The sequence below is a fragment of the Apiospora hydei genome (genome assembly GCF_038363865.1).
Source record: "Apiospora hydei strain CBS 114990 chromosome Unknown utg000004l_segment0_segment0, whole genome shotgun sequence".
Classification (NCBI taxonomy): Eukaryota; Fungi; Ascomycota; class Sordariomycetes; order Amphisphaeriales; family Apiosporaceae; genus Apiospora; species Apiospora hydei.
Genome location: NW_027117363.1, coordinates 7337855 through 7356998, shown reverse-complemented (window position 1 = coordinate 7356998; position 19144 = coordinate 7337855). Strand labels below are relative to the sequence as shown.

The 19144-nt window shown below is 54.3% G+C and overlaps 8 protein-coding genes across 8 annotated transcripts; 6 read left to right on the top strand and 2 right to left on the bottom strand.

The window, feature by feature from the left end:
* Positions 1 to 2945: 2945 nt before the first annotated feature.
* PG997_004837 (uncharacterized protein) lies at positions 2946 to 4568 on the top strand (the record flags this gene model as incomplete). The annotated part of the gene is made up of 1 exon (XM_066809152.1): positions 2946 to 4568. The coding sequence occupies one exon, from the start codon at positions 2946 to 2948 to the stop codon at positions 4566 to 4568; it is 1623 nt and encodes a 540-aa protein (XP_066672770.1).
* A 512-nt stretch (positions 4569 to 5080) lies between these two features.
* Positions 5081 to 5974, bottom strand: PG997_004836 (endoglucanase type K; the record flags this gene model as incomplete). Its single annotated transcript, XM_066809151.1, has 2 exons — positions 5081 to 5450; positions 5652 to 5974. The coding sequence occupies 2 exons, from the start codon at positions 5972 to 5974 to the stop codon at positions 5081 to 5083; spliced, it is 693 nt and encodes a 230-aa protein (XP_066672769.1).
* A 1591-nt stretch (positions 5975 to 7565) lies between these two features.
* Positions 7566 to 7766, bottom strand: PG997_004835 (uncharacterized protein; the record flags this gene model as incomplete). Its single annotated transcript, XM_066809150.1, has 1 exon — positions 7566 to 7766. The coding sequence occupies one exon, from the start codon at positions 7764 to 7766 to the stop codon at positions 7566 to 7568; it is 201 nt and encodes a 66-aa protein (XP_066672768.1).
* A 940-nt stretch (positions 7767 to 8706) lies between these two features.
* Positions 8707 to 9326, top strand: PG997_004834 (oxidoreductase; the record flags this gene model as incomplete). The annotated part of the gene is made up of 2 exons (XM_066809149.1): positions 8707 to 8813; positions 8909 to 9326. 2 exons carry the CDS (start codon positions 8707 to 8709, stop codon positions 9324 to 9326), a joined length of 525 nt encoding a protein of 174 aa, XP_066672767.1.
* Positions 9327 to 10284: 958 nt separating this feature from the next.
* On the top strand, positions 10285 to 10569 carry PG997_004833 (uncharacterized protein; the record flags this gene model as incomplete). The annotated part of the gene is made up of 1 exon (XM_066809148.1): positions 10285 to 10569. The coding sequence occupies one exon, from the start codon at positions 10285 to 10287 to the stop codon at positions 10567 to 10569; it is 285 nt and encodes a 94-aa protein (XP_066672766.1).
* Positions 10570 to 11803: 1234 nt separating this feature from the next.
* On the top strand, positions 11804 to 13877 carry PG997_004832 (uncharacterized protein; the record flags this gene model as incomplete). Its single annotated transcript, XM_066809147.1, has 8 exons — positions 11804 to 12160; positions 12235 to 12253; positions 12314 to 12493; positions 12565 to 12633; positions 12686 to 13072; positions 13138 to 13286; positions 13338 to 13584; positions 13663 to 13877. 8 exons carry the CDS (start codon positions 11804 to 11806, stop codon positions 13875 to 13877), a joined length of 1623 nt encoding a protein of 540 aa, XP_066672765.1.
* Positions 13878 to 14540: 663 nt separating this feature from the next.
* Positions 14541 to 15344, top strand: PG997_004831 (AMP-binding enzyme; the record flags this gene model as incomplete). The annotated part of the gene is made up of 1 exon (XM_066809146.1): positions 14541 to 15344. One exon carries the CDS (start codon positions 14541 to 14543, stop codon positions 15342 to 15344), a length of 804 nt encoding a protein of 267 aa, XP_066672764.1.
* A 704-nt stretch (positions 15345 to 16048) lies between these two features.
* PG997_004830 (AMP-dependent synthetase/ligase) lies at positions 16049 to 17010 on the top strand (the record flags this gene model as incomplete). The annotated part of the gene is made up of 3 exons (XM_066809145.1): positions 16049 to 16322; positions 16416 to 16735; positions 16888 to 17010. The coding sequence occupies 3 exons, from the start codon at positions 16049 to 16051 to the stop codon at positions 17008 to 17010; spliced, it is 717 nt and encodes a 238-aa protein (XP_066672763.1).
* Positions 17011 to 19144: the final 2134 nt, after the last annotated feature.

Sequence of the window (19144 nt, the reverse complement as noted above, 5' to 3'; positions counted from 1 at the left end):
GATATCAAAGGCAAAGTTGACATTCGCCAGGAAGACCGAGTTTTTGGTCTGGCGCCTCAAACCTTCTCTTCTCGTGTATGTTGGTTGTCTGTGTGTGCGCTCTTCGCAAACTAGCTGAACTATGTGTAATGACTCTATGTATGACAGCAGCGCGGGTTCAATAGCCTCGTGCTTAACCTTACGACCCTTCCCGTCCGCTGTGGTACCGTGGCCTGCATCGAATAGATCGAATAGAGGGGTTTTTCATCTGGGGATCTGCATGAATACACGACAGCAAACATGGTGGGCGGACCAGGTGTTTCTGCCATCCCAAGCTGATGGGATGGAATTACCAGGTTCGCTATTGTAGATAAGGTTCCCTGCGCACCTACAGAAGGTTCCCGACGCGACGGGCTTTCCACTGTGTCGGTACCGGAAGGAAGACCCATTGAATTTGTTCGATGACATATCTACTTTTTCTTTGTTTTGTTTGTTTCCTTCGTCCTTTCCTTTTTCTTCGTTCGGACGTTTTCTATCTCGCGGTAGCGGATGTCTCGTATCTTGAAACCCGCCTTGCATGCGTAGATGAGGTACGAACGCCTCTCCCCTTGCGGGCCCTTATCCCTCCTCTCTGGTTGCGACTCTATTCGGATGATCCGCCCGGATTGGCGGTATTGTCTTGGTTGATCGGTGGGGGAGGGGACCATGACCAAACCTGTTTTTCCCTGAAAGTGAGATCAAAGAAAAAGAAAGGAAAATGGAAGTGTCCCGACCCGAGATGATTGGTCGAAACATGGATATCGCGGTTCGCGACTGACATAGGGCGACGCCTTGGCTGTCCATAATCTCGACTGTTATAGCAGTTTGCGGTCAAAGATCGACGTTTGTTTATAGTTTCGATAGGCTGCTGGCAGCCACTCTTGCTATTTTCCAACTACTATGATTTGTTTCTCACATTCGGGGATATCAATTCGGAGCGACACAAGACAAGACACATATACGTGGTAGTAGTAGCGATACAAACACACATAAAGCAAGGGGAGAGGGGATCCAACCGCAACCCACCGAGATGAACGATCAAGAAGTCGTACGCGCAAGCAAGCCATGCAGCCAATGCTGCTATGGAGGGCCAAGGACGGGTTATAATGAACCAATCCACAATTCCGCTGCTTTTATACGTCTGCTGCTCAATCCGACTGTACCTGCAGTAACGTCTTATCTTAGAAGAAACGGGAAAGGATATTAGAATCATAGATTAAGGCATGTAATACGTACATTATATATTAAATAAAAGGATAAAAAAGGAAAAAAGTATTAAGTAAAGACTATTTAAGAAAACTTTTAAAGAAATACTATCTTTATACCGAATACTTCGGTTGTTATATAAATGCAATAAAGGAGACCTTAAGCTGAAGCTGAGTTCCCCACCCCCTTTCCCCCAAGTTCAGAAGGAAAGGTTCCATTAGGCGCTTGTACACCCACACCCCCTCATACCTTAAAAAGTGCGGCCTGAGATCCGCGAGCAACTACATATGACTGGGCAAGCCCGAAAAAGAAAGAGATCAACGGTAACTGGATGCGCGACGCCGCTCAGTCAGTCAGCTCAATCTCGGTTACGGTGGGCACGCAATCAATGGGAGAATGGGGACTGGAAGATTCTTGGCTGTAGGACGCGCATGTGTTTGATGCATGGGCGAATTGAAATTGATACAATTCGTGGGCCACATCTTTGCGATCGATCAAGTTCCTACCCGGCTCCTCAATATTCTGGGTATGTAGAACGTAGGTAACGATCTAACGTGTAGTACAGACAGTTGTGCCTACCAGACACAGCGAGACTAAAACACCACATGCACTGAGATGTACTGTCAGCTGTATCAAGCTCTCCCCGAAGAGTTCATCGATTCAACACTCGGATTGGTCACCAAGCCCGTCTAATAACAGAACCCGTTGTGTCGACGGTGTAGGGGGCTATCAACTATCTCTTTTCTTAGCTTCCCCAGTAGCCACGCTGTCTGTCCAGCCTCGTGCCGCCTCACTCCGCTGTATCTAGGTGGCTATCCCTTACAGGAAAGGTAGACTGTTGGCTGAGAGTGCGTTGGTGCCCACTGCTCGCCGGCAATGGCCCCGGTTGCGGGCTAGCGAAAAGCCGAGGCTGTTTTTGACAGGACGTCATGCCGTCAAGACTATCGATGTGCTATTCACATTCCCCTGAATAGTGTCTATCTTGCCAAGTCTGTGAGGCTTCAGTTGGAAATAGACAGAAAGCGCGTTTGAAGTTATTTTATGCTAATTGAGGACACTGGTATGATATTGCACAGAGCGACACGCTTTTATTCAGGTGTCAGCATGTTGAGCGAAATAGGCTGGGCGTTGACTCAAGTCAATAACCGGATCTCAGGCAATCAGACACAGTTCTTGAGTAAGGTCATCGAGTGCCCTTATGAAATGAATACCATTGAGATTGTGCGACATAAGTCCAATTGTCCCCTACGATGAATGATACTGGCTGCAATCCGCAGCGATTAGTTGCTGCTGTGCTTGTCAGTAGACAAGTCACCAAAGCACCTGATGGCACTCTAGTGGTATGACGTAACACCTCAGAGATGGTCAACTCTACTCTACCATTCTGTTCCTGGACCAAAGGAGTGCATTCCAATCATTATTTGACAGTCGATTATGAGTCGGCGATTCTTGTTTCCGTGGGTTTTCTCGACACTCTGAAACTTGCTCGGCTGCCAGCTTGTCAAGCGTGACCTCAACCAAGTGAAACTGCTGCAACCAGTTGGACAATATCGCCACCAAAGACGTGGTGGGGTGGGCACACGCCCATTGCATCATAGGCACTTGTCAGCCATACTTGGCTGCTCTTCGGCGGTAGATTCATAGGTATCCAATCCATCAATTTCTCACGTAACCAGTCTTGTTTTTTCTTCAACTATTCATCGCGGTATTGAAGAACCAAGATGAAGCCATTTCCAGAAGCAGAAACAATTCGAGCGCGCCCAGCGCCCAGCTGGGTCCCGCCCGTCCTCCGCCCGCGGTTTACATGGCGATATGTCGTGTGCTCGCTGGCCATCGGCTACGTTCTCTACAGCTTCGTAGCTTCCCGCCACATCTTCGCCCACCCGCTGCCGCAGTACAGCGGCCCGCACGCCGTCGGAGCCATCGACGTTGAGGCGGCGGCCGCGTCGCCTCGGCTCGTTGACCCGGCCCGCTTCAAGGCAACCAAGGAGAATGCGTTCGAGCTGCGGACCGTCCTCTTCACGCTGTACTACCCGGCGTCAAAGGGGCAGCACGTCCTCAAGCACCACCACGATTGGATCCCCAAGCCCATCTCGGTGACGGCGGCTGGCTACGCCAAGTTCGCTCACATCGGCAACTTCTTCACGAATGTCCTGTTCACCGGCGCCATCAAGCTGCTGGTGGGCAACATCAAGATCCCTGCCGGTGTCGACCTACCGATTCTCGGCGACAAGGGCGTGGCCCTCGATTCGTCATCCTCTTCTACGGAATCGTCAGGCATTCTGCCCGGTGATGGCGACGAAATTGAGAAAATCCTGCTGGAGCGCACAGGACATACCACCCACGACGGATACCCCGTTATCGTCTTCTCCCACGGCATGGCATCCAGCCGGACCGATTACACGCACTACGCCGGCGAGCTGGCGTCGCGGGGCTACGTGGTCGCCATGCTTGAGCACCGCGACGGCTCCAGCCCCGGGTCCATCATCCAGGAGGCCGGCCGCCCCGACGAGACCCGCCTGACGTTCCGGATGTCGGAGGTCGAGTCCGCCGAGGGCGACGACCTGAAGGAGGACGACTTGAAGAAAGCGCAGCTCGACTTCCGCCAGGCCGAGGTCGAGGAGGCGGTGCGCGTGCTGCGGCGCATCAACGCCGGCGACGGCGCCGACGTCTTCGCCGCGAACCCGCGGCGCGAGGGCGCGCACCTGCACGACTGGGCGGGGCGCCTCAACGTCGACGGCATGATCGTGGCGGGCCACTCGTACGGCGCGACGGGCGCGATGCAGGCGCTCAAGGACGGGCCCAGCGAGGAGCGCCCCTTCCGGGCTGCCATCGTGCTGGACCCGGGCAAGCAGAGCGGGCGGCTCAACGACGACATCGCGGTGCCGATCCTGGTGGTGCACAGCAACTCGTGGAGCAAGAAGCGGTCCATGTTCTACGGGCGCGCGCACTTCGACACGGTGCGCGACATCGTGGCGGGCAACAACGACCGCGGGCACGCGTCGTGGTTCCTGACGTCGCTCGGAACGTCGCACCCGTCGGTCACGGACGCGCCGCTGCTGGAGCCGTTCCTGCTGAGCGTGACGACGGGCGCCAAGATCAACGTCTACGAGGCCCTGCGCCAGTACGTGCACGTCTCGGAAGACTTTATGAAGTTCCTCGCCGACGGCGAGAAGCGCAACCTGCTGGCTGAGCCGGCCGAGTTCCCCGAGTACGACGAGGGCAAGGGGTTCGGCAAGTGGAAGCCCGGGCAGGGCGACGACGATACCACGGAGAAGGGGGCGAGTGGGCGGATTGGAGGAAGTACTGGCAGGTTCACGTCTCTGCTGCGTAAGAAGACATAGACAGAAACCAACTGCCGCATTGCGATATGGATGGCGACTTTACGACGACATGACAATCATTACAACTTACAGAGAAATTACAAGGTGGGGTGGCTGGATTCTGAAAGAGAAACACGGCATTTCTACAACATAAGATGGGATTGAGTTGATTTGATAATTTTATAAGACTTGTACTATTGAATACAGTTGCTCCTGTGTCGGGGTAACTGTATTGAATAGTACAAGTCTTATAAAATTATCAAATCAACTCAATCCCATCTTATAATAATGGTTTATTTATTTATGACATGAGATGGAATATATAATGATAAAGGCAAGATCACCATGTAAAGTATATACTATACACATATATACTACGAATAGAAATCAGATGCCCTATGTTCAGAATGCCAGGACCTGAGCACTATCATGTTCCTTGACACAGGAGCATCGCAATGTGAACCTGCGCTGGTTCCAATCTAGTCGACCTTGGCCAGCGCCTCCTCTCTCTCCATCACCCATCGTCCCGCCGCTCAGGGCCGGAAGGCCGGGAAGGAGGCGTCGTCGTTGCGGCGGCAGTTGGAGCGGGCGACGAGCTCGCTGGGGCACTGGACCTGCTCGAAGTTGAAGTTGGGGTTGTCGGCGTTCTGGAACCAGTCGAAGCGCCACTCGCACCCCGCGCGCAGCTGGGCCGGGAACTGGGCGCACTCGGACCGGCTCGAGATGCCGCCGTACTGCTGGCCGGGCAGGGCCTGGCCGTACTGGCGCGTGCAGCCGTCGAAGAGCCCCACGCCGCCGCCCGGCATCATCAGGTCGAACTGGTTCGAGCCCAGGTCGCCGCCCGTGTTGGTCGATTGGACGACCATGGTTTTGCCGCTGACGGGGCCGGAGGTGAAGGTGATTCTGGGGAATGGTGGTTAGGGTCAGGGTCAGGGTCAGGGTTCGGGTTGGGGTTCGGTTGTGTAGGGTTGTGTGAAGGGACTGGCGAGGAAGAACGCAGGTGGATGGAAGAGGGAGTAGGGTAAGGGGTAGGGTTAGGGTTCGGGTATGTGCGCCCGCCGTGGTTAAGGGGAAGAGGACGCTGGGAGGACAGGAGGGACATACTTGGAAGCAGGCGCAGCAGGTGGCCGACTCGGCGGCGATGGCGGTGGCGGCGAAGCCGTAGGCGACGTTGTTGCTGACGGCCCAGGGGAGTTGTTGGCGCAGGCGAAGGCGGAGCCGCCGTCGCAGCCGGAGGGGGCGTTGGCGTTGGAGATGGGGCTGTTGTTGTTGTCGCACGTCGTCACGGGCTGGCTCACGGCCGCCTTGCCGGACCAGGCGCACGACGTCTTGCAGCAGTCCCAGTACCGCGTCGAGCGGCCGGAGCCCGAGAGGGCGGTCGCGGTCGAGGCGGCGCCGAGGACGGCGAGGAGGGTTGGGGCGTGCATGGTGGTTGTGGTGGTGCCTGGCGGGAAGGAGAGAGCAATAGATAGATATACTCTTTGTCACGACTTTTGAAGTTCTTTATGTACGGCGGTGATATGATAAAGAAACAAGTTGCGAAGACCAGATTGAATACAATCGGGATATTACTGCCATGACCTACGCATACATATACATATAAATGGCTCGTCGCTCAACCAAGGAAGGCCCCCTTACCTCCCTGATGGCCAAGAGCATCCTCGTCATCGAATCCTGTCATTCGGCGCAAAGCAGCCGGGAGATCGGCAGACTTGCGCATGTTTTGTCTGTGACGAGGGCTTGCCGTGTAATAAAGGGGAAACCGGCGGCCCAGCTCCGTAGTCCCAAAAGAGAACAAGGTCTCACTCCACCGGCCAGAAAGGACCGGGGCCTCCTGGCAACGTACGTAAACATCGGGCTGCGGGCCCGACACTGCATACCAAAAAAGTTGCATGGGCGGGGAATTGTTCATTTCCTTTTGCGGACGTCTCCGGTGGTGCCACTTTGGTGCTAATAGATGATTGATCCATCAATGGGTTCCGAAGCCGTCCTTCCTGTGATGGAAACGCATGTGTATAGGTAGCATGCATATTTAGTATCAACGGGAGGGAGAGGTGTGGGTGTGTAGGCGGCTTGGGCCTTGCATACTGGTTCGTCCAGATTCATCGGGATCTTGGAACTCGATCTGATCTCGGCTGACACCCGCACTGCATCGAAACCCGATGGGATTCGGAAGGGGGCTCTTATATGAATGAGTCGGATAGGCAAATGAATACCTTACCAGAAACAGGTCAACACCCATCTGGATCTCACGCCACGCCCTAAGGGTATCTACTATACACTGCTTGATACCATGTTCCATGAATGTATTTATCCAAAACATTCATGCGAATACCCTTGTTTGTAGTGGAATGGGTTGTATTTGCCCCTGCTGAGTCTGCAGTAGAACGGCCCATTTCACTCCCCGATAGCCTACGGACTACCAAGGTTATACATATATGGAAACATTTTCAACACTCCACGATGGGTAGATCAGTCACAATTTGATATATGTCTAAAATAGTTTTGGGTAAAATCTTTCTTCAATTCTTTTTATCTTTTGATTTTTCTTCGCGCTCGCATACTAACTTGACCCCAGAGTACACTACAACGCCGGTAATGGTGGCGATGGTGGCGGGGGTGAAAACAGAGAAACAAATAAACAGGCAGATACAGACATAACCGCCAACTAGCGCAGGGGAGGAGCAAGGAGCTCACACACTACATCACTTACCTGTGGCCTCCAGCCTTAGCCCAGGCTGGGTACATTGGATGCCTAACCAACCAAAGAAGACAAACCAATACGGGTAAGCAACCATTGGACGAACCACTCAAAGAACTTGGGCCGATAGAGGGTCATCAGGTTGTACCATGGCTTGGGGCAGTGTTGGACGTCGGGCCAGGCGCAGTAGAAGAAGAGTTGGACGAACATACCGCAGCCTACGAGCAACATGCTGTAGAGTATGACTCGGCCAAACAGGAAGAAGGGCGAAAGGGACATCATGATCATGCCATAGACCCAGCCCACGAGGTGCCGTATCACCAGCGCGGCGACCACGGCGACCAGCAGGAGGAGCCCAAGGGTGTAAACTGGGGGTCATTGACGAAGTTCTTTGTCAGCGGACTGTTGACCACATCGGCGAAGACAGTGTCGACTCTCTGGGCCAGTTCGATCCACTGGAGGGTGGTGAGGAGCTTGAACAGCTCGAGGGCGATGTTCCACATCTGGAGCAAATCCATGGCGGCGAAGAAGTGAGATGTAGATAGATAAGTAGATGTGAGTTAGGGTTGGATCGGGATGAGTTGAGTTGGGCTTTGTATCTTTCAGGGCCATCTGCTGGGGACTTATATACTGGGCAGCAGCGAGGGGAGCAATCCCCTTGTTACGGTTGCGATCGAAACGAACTGAGTCTTACCATCGCACAACTACACTGTACCGAGACGACCAGGCTGTTTTTCGTAACATGTGCCCATAGCTACTTCTTTGACGATGTTGTTGAGCGTTGCATTTCTGTGTCTCTCCTTTCACTTGTTATATGCTGTGCTGGGAGCAGTCCTCCTTTGTTTCTTCTCCGGTGGTTCTCTAATACTTCAATGTCATGCCCAGGTGAAGCTAGGTAGTCGGGGGTTCGCGAGCACTGCATTGAAGGCCATGATGGGCCCATGCCGACGATTAGGGTATCGATGATCTTCCGAAGGCTGATGCAGTTATAGCAATGCGCATATACAGTATTGCAACGTTAGTTCCAACAACATGTGCCTACATGTGCATGCCGTGTAGTTATATGCAGCTTGACCGTTTCATTGGCCCCGCTCACCCAACTGCTGCCACTAGTGGGTTACGTACCTAAGCAGTGGGTGTGTAAAATGTAGGTAGGAGTCAAGTGAGGAAGTAGGTATGTGACAAGTATTTAGATGGTTTCCGCGCCCATCTACGTACCCCCCTTGGGCTTTGCGGATGTCTCGCCAAGACAGACTCCCTAGCAGTCACCATGGCTTCTGACAGGTCCTTCGAAGACGCGCCCCCTTTCCCCGATGACGTCCCCGTGATCCCGTTGAACACCATCTCGCTTGCAGCCCTGCGTTCGGGGACGAAGCCACAGCTGGAAAAGTGCTGGCCGCATGCCGAGAGCTTGGTTTCTTCCTGCTCGATCTCCGCGGGGATGTGCTAGGGAAGACAATGATGGAGGAAATCGACCAGTTATTCGATGTAGGCAAGGACATTCTCAACCTGCCCGAGGATGCCAAGCAGAGATATCTGCACGACATACCAAAAAGCTTTTTGGGGTGAGCTCTACATCCGGTCTTTTCCTTTTTTTCTTCTTTTTCTTCTTTTTTCTTCCTCATTTCTTCCCGCCTCATGAGCTCACACCGGCCGAAAGATTCAAACCGCGCGGACAGGCCAAGATCGAGACCAATGAGCCGGATCGCTTCGAATGGTTCAACCTCGGCCAGGACAGCATCATGGGCACAGAGACCACACAGCCCATCCCACCACTAGTGCAAACTCACATGTCTCTCTTCGCATCTTTCCTCGAGCACGGCCAGAGTATCCTTGCGACCATCAATACCACGCTGGCCACCCAACTCGCCCTCCCACCCTACGCCTTCGCCTGCTTGCAGACACCGACCAGGCCATCGGGAACGGTCGTGAGGATCATCAAGGCGTTCGCGGCGGAGAGAGACGAGGACGTACGCACGAGTATGATCCACCATACCGACTTTGGCACCATCACGCTTCTGGCCAACGTCGTCGGCGGCTTGCAGGTCCTGGCCCCTGGCAAGAGCCCGGCTGCTTGATTGTGAACCTCGGCGATGCCATGGTGCAGTGGACTGGCGGGTGCTGCGCAGCAACGTGCATCGTGTCAACTGTGCGCCGGGGCAGCAACGGTTTGTGGACCGGTACAGCTTAGCCATTCTCGCACGCCCAGAGCGCAATGCGAGTATGAGAAAGCTGATCGACAGGCTGGGTGACGATGGGTATGGGGAAGATGATAACTTGACTGCTTGGGAGTGGGAAGTCAAGAAGGCCATGTCGTTGAAAAGGGCGACGCCGTTACGGAGAGCACAGGCGGGGAGCCACGGCCGTTATTCACGTAGTCATTCGAACGCGGACATTGCTTCTATAAATACATACACATACATTGTAGATTAGAAGAAAAAAAGCAGACAATGATCCCTCGACATCCAACTCACACCTCTGACACCCGCCTTCCCCACCCCCGATCAGGGTACAATGCCTACATAAGTAGGTAAGCAGACACCGGGACCTCGATTCGGCCTGTACGAAAGTAGCCATCAAATGAATCGCCGTACAGTGTATATCTGATGCAACATAGCGATTGGCAAATGCCATGATCGTCTCCTAGTCTGCAGAAGGTGTATTCAAACTTACAGGATTATTGGCAAAGCGTCGAGAGCTCAAGGTGGCTTGGAGATACTACCTAGAAACGTACATCCCTTGCTTGCCTTGGCAAGTAAGCACTTACAGCAAGGGGTGAATAGGTGGAGCTTGTCCGGGAACACGCCATTGTATTTTACCTACCTACTCAGTGCTATTTATTACCGACGAATTTCTGCTCAAGTACTTTCCCTACCTGCGAACTCTATACCATCCATCCATCTCCATGGCCAACAAGACCGACGCTGCGCCTGATTCCCGCCTCGCCCAATCGTCCTACCTGTCGCCCTACAGCCGCGCGGGCGACTCGGACCCTACAAGCCGCTCCGGGCCCGGGCGCTGGCCACGCTGGAGGCCATGGGGTACGACCCCGCCACCATGGTCGAGCGCGGCGTCGTCTGGGCCGAGGACCAGGACCCGTTCGGCCACGTGATGCAGTCGCAGTACATGCACTTCCTCGGCACCTGCTTCCACCGCGTCATGGAGAGCTACGACGAGCACCTCACCGAGCAGGAGTACGACGACATGATCCATGCTCGGACCGTGGTGCCCGTGGTGCGCAGGTACGAGTTGGATATTCGGAGACAGGTCAAGTATCCCGACTCGGTCAGTCCCGCCTTTGGTTTCGTATGTCAACAGTAGGCAGCTTAGATCAGCGCCGCTCACGTTTGCAATTAACAGCTCATTGCGGCGTTCCGCCAAGATGCCATCGAGCCAACCCGTAACAACGGGGTCACGTCGCTCTATTCGCTCCGCCAGCAGACCATTGTGGCCGAGGCAAAGGGCTCGACGACGTACATGGACGTTCGAACCGGGCGTCCCGTGGATATTCGTACTCTGGGGGCAATTGGCCGGTGCTGTTCGATGCATTCACTGTCAAGTCGGCGAATGCGAACGCCCGGAGGGAGAAATGGGAGAAGGAGCACCCCAAGGCTAAGGCCAAACCACCTGTGGCCTCCAAGATTTGAGATGGAAGACAATCTTGTTCTTCATTCTATCCGAGGGCGAAAGGGGCCATTTTACGAATGGCAGCCAAGCCGAATGTCACTGGCCGAGTCATGCTACTTTCAGATGACGGGGATATTGACACACACGTATTTCCAAAGAGGTCCAGTACAGCGTAGCTGAAGAACTGAGATCTCCCACATTAGTGTGCATCTTGAAAACGGGGGATATGTATGGTCATCCCTACAAACTAAATATCTGTATCCAGCAGTGGTTCGTCCTATCAGCATAAGAGCGTTCAATTTGGAGGGACCGTTCCTTCAGCACAACCCGGGCTAGTGGGGTGGGTGCCGGACAGGGGCCTGCGATTGCCGCGCGCCGCTCGCTATCAGCGCTGGAGCTTACCCCAACAGCCGGTGCTGGGTACACCCATCGACCTTCCTATCTGGGCCAAGACTCTTCTGTACCCCGTGCAACGTCCTCGCTGTATCAAACCCCCGACACGCTGCTACTTATCATGAGGGGGTATCCCAACATGATGTCAGTCGGCATCGGGGTGTAGCCCGTTAGATACGCCTCAATTCGACATGGCGATCTCGGGATGCTACCTACAATGGGCTGATTCTGGTTGACTCGGCGGAGCGTTATCACTTCTTTTACGTGATGATAAATGGGTAAAATAGACATCACTTTCAATGTTATCTATTGTGTCTTGTTGATAAGGACTGGTAAACTGACACGGACTGTCGTACCGATAACCGGCCGTACACATCTTGGCTGTTTCTGCCGCCCAGCTTTTTTTCTTTGTCGAGGTCGTAACGACTTGTTTTTCCTGCATTGCCATTGCTTGTTTTTACGTTGCAATCAGTTACTGGAAGGCACACACTTGCGCAGAACGACCACTTAATCCAGGTATTGCCAAGTAGATGCTATGGCGGCAGACGGAGAGAAGGCCTCGGCCCCGCCCGAGTACACCAACACACCAGATGGCGGCCACTCCTCCGTCCCAGATGAAGAGGCGGACATCGAGAAGACGGGCTCCGCGCCGGCGCCGAAACCCGACATTCATGCCGGCACGGTGCTCAAGCACGCCAACAAGAACGACGCCGACGAGGCGTACAAGGTCCTCGTCGGCCACGAAGGCGAAACCATCGTCATCACCCCCGAGGAGGAGAAGAAGCTGCTGCGCAAGATCGACCTCAACCTGATGCCGCTGCTCTGTATCGTCTATGGGCTGAACTACCTCGACAAGACGACCGTGTCTTACGCCTCGGTCATGGGGTTGAAGGTAAGTTACCTCTTCCAAGCATGCACAACGCCAAAAAAAAAAAAAAGTTACACATGCTGACACATTGTTGATAGACGGATATCAAACTCGTTGGTGAGTTCTGCATTAGGTATATACGGTTGAAGTGAGGTTGTACTAACCGATACCCCAAAGGCCAGGACTACTCTTGGATCGGATCCATGTTCTACTTTGGTTACCTATTCTGGGAATATCCTACAAATCGCCTCTTGCAACGACTGCCTTTGGCCAAGTACTCAGCTTTTAATGTCATCATGTGGGGATTGACTCTATGCTGCATGGCCGCGGTCAAGAACTTCGCCGGCGCGATGACTGGTACGCAACTCTCGTATCAACTGTGATGCTAGTCTACTATGCCACGAGTCTTGCCGCTGACCCATTCTCAGTGCGTTTCTTCCTCGGAGTCTTCGAGGCCGCCGTATCACCTGGCTTTGCCTTGTTTACTAGCCAATGGTGTAAGTCGCTTGGTGGGAAATGGTTGTTCCAGCTATTGACGCGACTATACAGATACGATCAGCGAGCAGGGCAGCCGGACGGGCATCTGGTTCAGCTTCAACGGCGTCGGCCAGATCGTCGGCGGCTGCGTCGCGTACGGCATCGCCGTGGGGACCAAGCACCACCCGGTGGCCATCAAGTCGTGGCAGCTCGTCTTCCTCGTCATCGGGCTCTTCACCGCGGCCATGGGCGCCGTCTTCCTCTGGCTCATGCCCGACAGCCAGCTCAACGCCCGCTTCCTGACCCCCAAGGAGCGCGTCATGGCCGTTGAGCGCATCCGCGTCAATCAGCAGGGCGTCGGCAACAAGCACTTCAAGTGGTACCAGTGCAAGGAGGCGCTGACGGATCCCATGATCTGGGCGTTTGTGTTTTACAGTCTCGTTGCGGATATCCCTAATGGTGAGCCTGCCCTTTACTTTTAACAACAGAAGCAACTGAACAGTCGAAACTGATGTTATCAATAGGCGGGATAAGCAATTTCTTCTCTCAACTTATCGTCTCCTTTGGATACTCCCCCGAAGACTCTCTGCTTCTAGGTATCCCAGGAGGAGCGGTCGAGGTGGTAACTCTGATTGCATGCGGCTATCTTGGCGACAAATACAAGAACAGACTGGTATGTGCAGTTCAATGGTGCAACAGCAAATAATCGCTAAAAAATTATCAGCTCTTCTCTACCGTGGGCATGATCATCGCCATACTCGGCATGCTCTTGATTACATGCCTCCCCGAGAGCAACAGCCCGGGGCGTCTTGTAGGATACTACCTAACACAAGCCTCGCCCACGCCATTCGTCGCATTACTATCCTTAATCTCGACGAATGTGGCCGGGTGGACGAAAAAGACGACCGTGGCTGCTATGTATCTGATTGGTTACTGTGTGGGCAACATCATCGGACCGCAGGTGTTTCGAGGTAAGCTGTCTACCTATTCTCTCCGTCCTTTCTTTCTTCCATTGAGTTACGGATCTTGTCTAACCTCATGAATCACAGACAAGGATGCACCGCAATATAGGCCGGCCGAGATCACCATCGTGGTTTGCTACGCTGTGAGCTTGGTGGATTTGCTGTTCATCTATATGTGGTGTAAACGCGAGAACAAGAAGAAGGCGGTGATTCGGGCGGCGCCGGGGTACGAGAAACTGCAAGGCCAAGAGTTCATGGACTTGACGGACCGAGAGAACCCCGAGTTCATTTACAGTGTTTAGTAGACCATATACCAGCAGCTTGCATGGGCGGTTATGATTATTTTGAATATGCTGTTGACCTCGGATGCTGCTGGAGTTGCGGATCCCCCTATCCCTGCTTAGCCCAGCTCCCGGATTAGCGGATGCGGGGAAGCTGGGGTAGCGGCAGGTGGCTCTAAACAGCTAGGCAACTGCACCTGAACACCACTGGACACCACTGAAAACACCACTGGGACTTACAGCATAATGACATGACCCAAGGCCAAACCAATGGGCGGGCAGTGTACACTCGATGGGCAATCACATTGAATTGAACACCATGCAGATGATTGATCATATGCACTTATGTAATCGAAGCACCCTCCATTGGGAATCGATATATAAATATCAAATATGCTGCTGCATCTATCTTCCAAGTGTAGTTACATTCTTCGGATTCGAAGCCGGGCCTTATCTGGCATGACGTGCAAGCCGCCTCGTTTGGTGCGTGCCGTTTGGGAGCCAAGACGTCCAAATTGTAAGCGAGGTCTCACTCCAGTCCCTCTCCCTCGGGCCTTGGCTGATCCCACCCGTCGATCCGTCTGTGCCAAACCATTGGGTTAAGATCATTCGCTCGTTCTCTTCATTCCTCAATTACTATCGGACAAAAGAAGGAGAAGAAGCTCACAATTCGAACAAGCTACCATGAACCACCCACAGGATGAAGTGCAGAGGCACTCCCTCGAGGACCCCGAGTCCTTCTGGGCGCATCAAGCCGACCAGCTGCACTGGCACCGGAAGCCGAGCGCCGTGCTGACCAGGACGACCAAGATGCTCAAGGGCAACACGCAGCACCCGCACTGGCAGTGGTTCCAGGACGGCCAGATCAGCACGTGCTACAACTGCGTCGACCGCCACGTCCGCGCCGGCCGCGGCGACCAGCCCGCCATCTTGTACGACAGCCCCGTGACGGGGACCAAGCAGACCCTGACGTACGCGCAGCTGCTCGACGAGGTCGAGGTCCTGGCGGGCGTCCTGCGCGACGAGTGCGGCGTCCGCCGCGGCGACGTCGTCCTCGTCTACATGCCCATGATCCCCGCCGCCGCCGTCGCCATGCTGGCCATCGGCCGCCTCGGCGCCCTGCACGCCGTCGTCTTCGGCGGCTTCGCGGCCAAGTCCCTCGCGCAGCGCATCGAGGCCTCGCGGCCCGTCGCCGTCCTCACGGCCTCGTGCGGCATCGACGGGAACAAGGCGCCCCAGAGCTACCAGCCCCTCATCCGCGGCGCCGTCGCGCTGTCGCGGCACAAGCCCGGCCGCGTGCTCGTCTGGCAGCGCGAGCAGCTGCGCTGGGACGGCCTGGATAAAACGGCGGGCGAGCGGAATTGGTTCAAGCTGGTGCGCAGTGCGCGCGCTCGCGGGGTCGGGCCGGGTGCGTGCCCGTCGATGCTAATGACGGGCTCTATATTATCTATACTAGCGGTACGACGGGGACGCCCAAGGGCGTCGTGAGGGATGCTGGCGGGCATGCTGTGGGTCTGCATCTCAGCATCAGCTACCTCTTCGGGATCAATGGACCGGGGGATGTCATATTTACCGGGAGGTAAGTCTTGACTTGCGCGCTCAAAATCGATACTACCCAGGGCTGACTCTTAGACTCTTTCTACAGTGACATTGGTTGGGTCGTGGGGCACTCATACATCATCTATGCACCTCTGCTAGCTGGCGCCGCCACTGTGTTATTCGAGGGGAAACCTGTAGGCACGCCGGATAGCTCAACGTTTTGGCGAATCATAAGAGATTACAAGGTGAATTCACTATTTACCGCTCCGGTAAGTGCACACCCGGCTGAGCTCATAATGATACATCTATCACGTCGACTGAACCTGTATAATACCAGCGGCGTTGAGAGCCATCAAGAGAGACGATCCCGACAACAAATTCTTCAAAGAAATCGGCAAAGCTGGTGGATTGAAGTCTTTACGTGGGCTCTTTCTGGCCGGGGAGCGGTCTGAGCCATCCATAATTACTACCTACCAGGAGCTCTTACGGGAATACGGAGCCCCGGGGCCACCGTCATCGACAACTGGTGGTCATCCGAGTCGGGCTCGCCCATATCGGGGATAAGTCTCGTCTCACATGCAGGTAAGGATCGATGGACTAGTATACGCAACCACAAGCTCCTGAGTATCAAACCAGGGAGCGCTGGGAAGGCGATGCCCGGCTTCGACGTCCGCGCCGTGGACGACGAGGGCAACGAGGTGAAAAGGGGCAAGATGGGGAACATCGTCATGGCGATACCATTGGCGCCTACAGGCTTCCGGACGCTGTGGCAAGATGACGAGAGGTTTTATAACAGCTACCTGAAGCGCTTCGACGGCAAGTGGCTAGACACGGGGGATGCCGGCATGATTGATGAGGAAGGTTATATTAGCATCATGAGCCGCAGCGACGATTTGATTAATACGGCCGGGCATAGGTTATCGACAGGTAAGGAGACCAACGGCCGCCCCCGAGCACACCCACCCCTCGAAAGCCGTCATGGCTTAGACGTAGTTAACTAACTAACCCGTCATGGAATAGGAGCCATCGAACAAGCCATCACCAGCCACCCCCTTGTGGCCGAGGCGAGCGTCGTCGGCATCCCAGACTCGCTCAAAGGCCAGCTCCCTTTCGCCTTCGTGACGCTCTCGACGCCGGACCACCCGAAATCGGCCGTTCCCGACGCCGCTGTGGCACGGGAGATCCAGCGGCGGGTGCGCGACGAGATCGGCGGCATTGCCACCCTGGGTGGAATCATCCAGGGCCAGGGCATGATCCCGAAGACGCGGTCGGGCAAGACGCTCCGCCGGGTCCTGCGCGAGCTGGTGGAGAATGCCGTCCACGGCGACTTTGATAAGACGGTAAGCTTCGGCTTTTGGGAAGAACCCTGGTTTCCTTCTTCGTCCGTGTCTCCGGAGGTTGAGAATCTGCGACTCAGCTGCTGCCTCACTCCCTCACGAAACCATGTGCTTCATTCCTTAAAAGAAGAAATGCTAACGCCAAGAGTCGATAGGTTCCGTGGCCGGCCACCATCGAGGACCCGTCCGTGGTCGAGGTCGCGCGGGCCAAGGTGGCCAGTACTTCCGGGAAAAGGGGAGGGTCCCATAAGGCCATCGAGGCGCGGGCCAAATTGTGAGTATCATGTTTTGGGATGTTTTATTTGGTGGTTTGAGAAAGCCAAGAAAGGGCATATCGAACGATGCTCCGATAATTCGAAAGAAGGGTGAACAAAGAGGAAAGGGTGGTGTGTCTCGGGGAAAGCCCTGGGTTCTGGGCCGCGCTGTGGGTGACACAGGCAACGCTTACACGCAGGACGTCCTATTGTTTTGTGACGCCTGATTGCTGCCTGAAACCTTGAAACCAAGTTACTAGGCCGGGTGTCTAGGTCTGATGATGGTCTTTCAGGTTGCTCACGGGTCTCGGGCCGGGGGACGGACTGGACGTTTTCGGCACCGAGGAATGAACTGTCTCGTATAACTCGGTCTTCTTTTCTCTTTTCCTCTCTACCTCGCCCTTCCCCTGCCTCCTCACCTCACCTCTCAGCTTGTCTCTATTGGACCTGTGTGACACCGAATGACCCAAATCGTCGAATCCGTGACGGGTGCCCATCATTCGACCATTTCACGGACAAGACCCCCCCAAATTTGACACATCATGTTTTCCCTCCACCCATGTATGAAGCTGAACAACCATCGAATCACTAACCCCCATGGTGGTGATACCTTAACCTCCATTTCAATGGCCCCCTTGTTCTCTCACCGCCCCTCCCCTTCCCCCTCCGGCCCCCATCCGTGAGCTAGTTTTGGGTAGTGTGCGATCTGAGAGATAGAGAGAGGGTCAACAGACACGGCCGGGTCGTGACATTGCATTTGCATTAATTCTCCTTTACCCGGATGGATGGATCGCGTCATCATCAAATGTTTATATTAGACGTCGGTCCAACAGAAACTTACCCCAGAAACATCACAAACATACATGGTACAAGAGAACACGGGTGACACATACACGCACATACACAATGAATATCAGCATCAACACGACAAGAACATTTACAAAGTCAAGGTCGAGTCAATCATTTGGAGACGCCCCCGCCGCTGGAACAGAAGGAAGGCGCTATCTCAGAAGTACAAACTCCGAATCTTCATTGTGTGATAGGTATCAAGTATCTTGAACACGCTTCATCCCGTCGAACCCGCGCATCTCTCCGCCCATCCATCCACCCATTGCCCCCCGTGCGACTCTGCTACAGCAGCAACATGTACCATAATACGTATATGTGTATAAGTAACGGCCCGTTGCGTTTGTGCATGGGGGGAGGGGCTTGCCTCTCCAACTCGAGTATCACAACGGGCGCGCAACACCACCCCCGTCCTTTCCTAGCTTGTGCTGACTGATCCCTCACGGACTAGACGAAACTTTCCCTTTGGATGCCGGGGCCAGACGATATGGGCAACGCCCAAGCAGGGACTCATGACCAAGAGCACAAGGCCTTCTTGTCTGTCTGTTCATCGTCATAATGTTAGCAGAGTTTGTAAATATTTCCTCGCGATGTTGTTATTTCAGGGAACGAGGGGAAAGAGGTAACTTCCAGGCTGTGTAGTCAAATAGTAGATGACTCGAGACGGTGTTCTGCTCCCCATCCACTCGGAAGTATGGTCGCCTTACAGACAGGGTTGTTCTATAGCTTGGCAACTTTGTCGTTATATGGCTTGTCCTGAGCAAGGTGGACAGGTCTGTGAGATCTCCTATACGCTTTGCCCCGTAAAGTAAGCAGTGGAAGACTATGTAGTCGTGCATCGTACGAGCATCCTCACGCGGGCAACACTTCTTCCACAAATCGATGCGAACACAAGTCGTCTGGAAAGAATCCACACATCAAATGCGAACACGGACAAGGAGGTAGGGGTCTGGCATACACTTTCATCACGCGACCCAAGCTCTGGGGCAGACAACGATTGAAATCCTAAGTCAGCTAATCGATCAGATCGGCCCTGTTTGTATGTAGCGTAGCCTAGGTTCTAGATTGCTGTGTATCAAGCACAAAGCCCTTTTTTTTCTCTTCGAGATCCGCAGAGGGATTCGATACCTGCTCCCCATCAAGACATTTCCAACAACACACGCCCGTAGTGACACCGCACTTTTTCGAAAAGAAGAAACTGGTCGTCATCATGTCGTAATTCAAGGAAAAATCCCTCCGTGTATCACCCAGGCCCCTCCCCTCTTCTTTTTGGGAGGCTGGGCGACTGAGGTTGGACAATAACAGTTAAAAA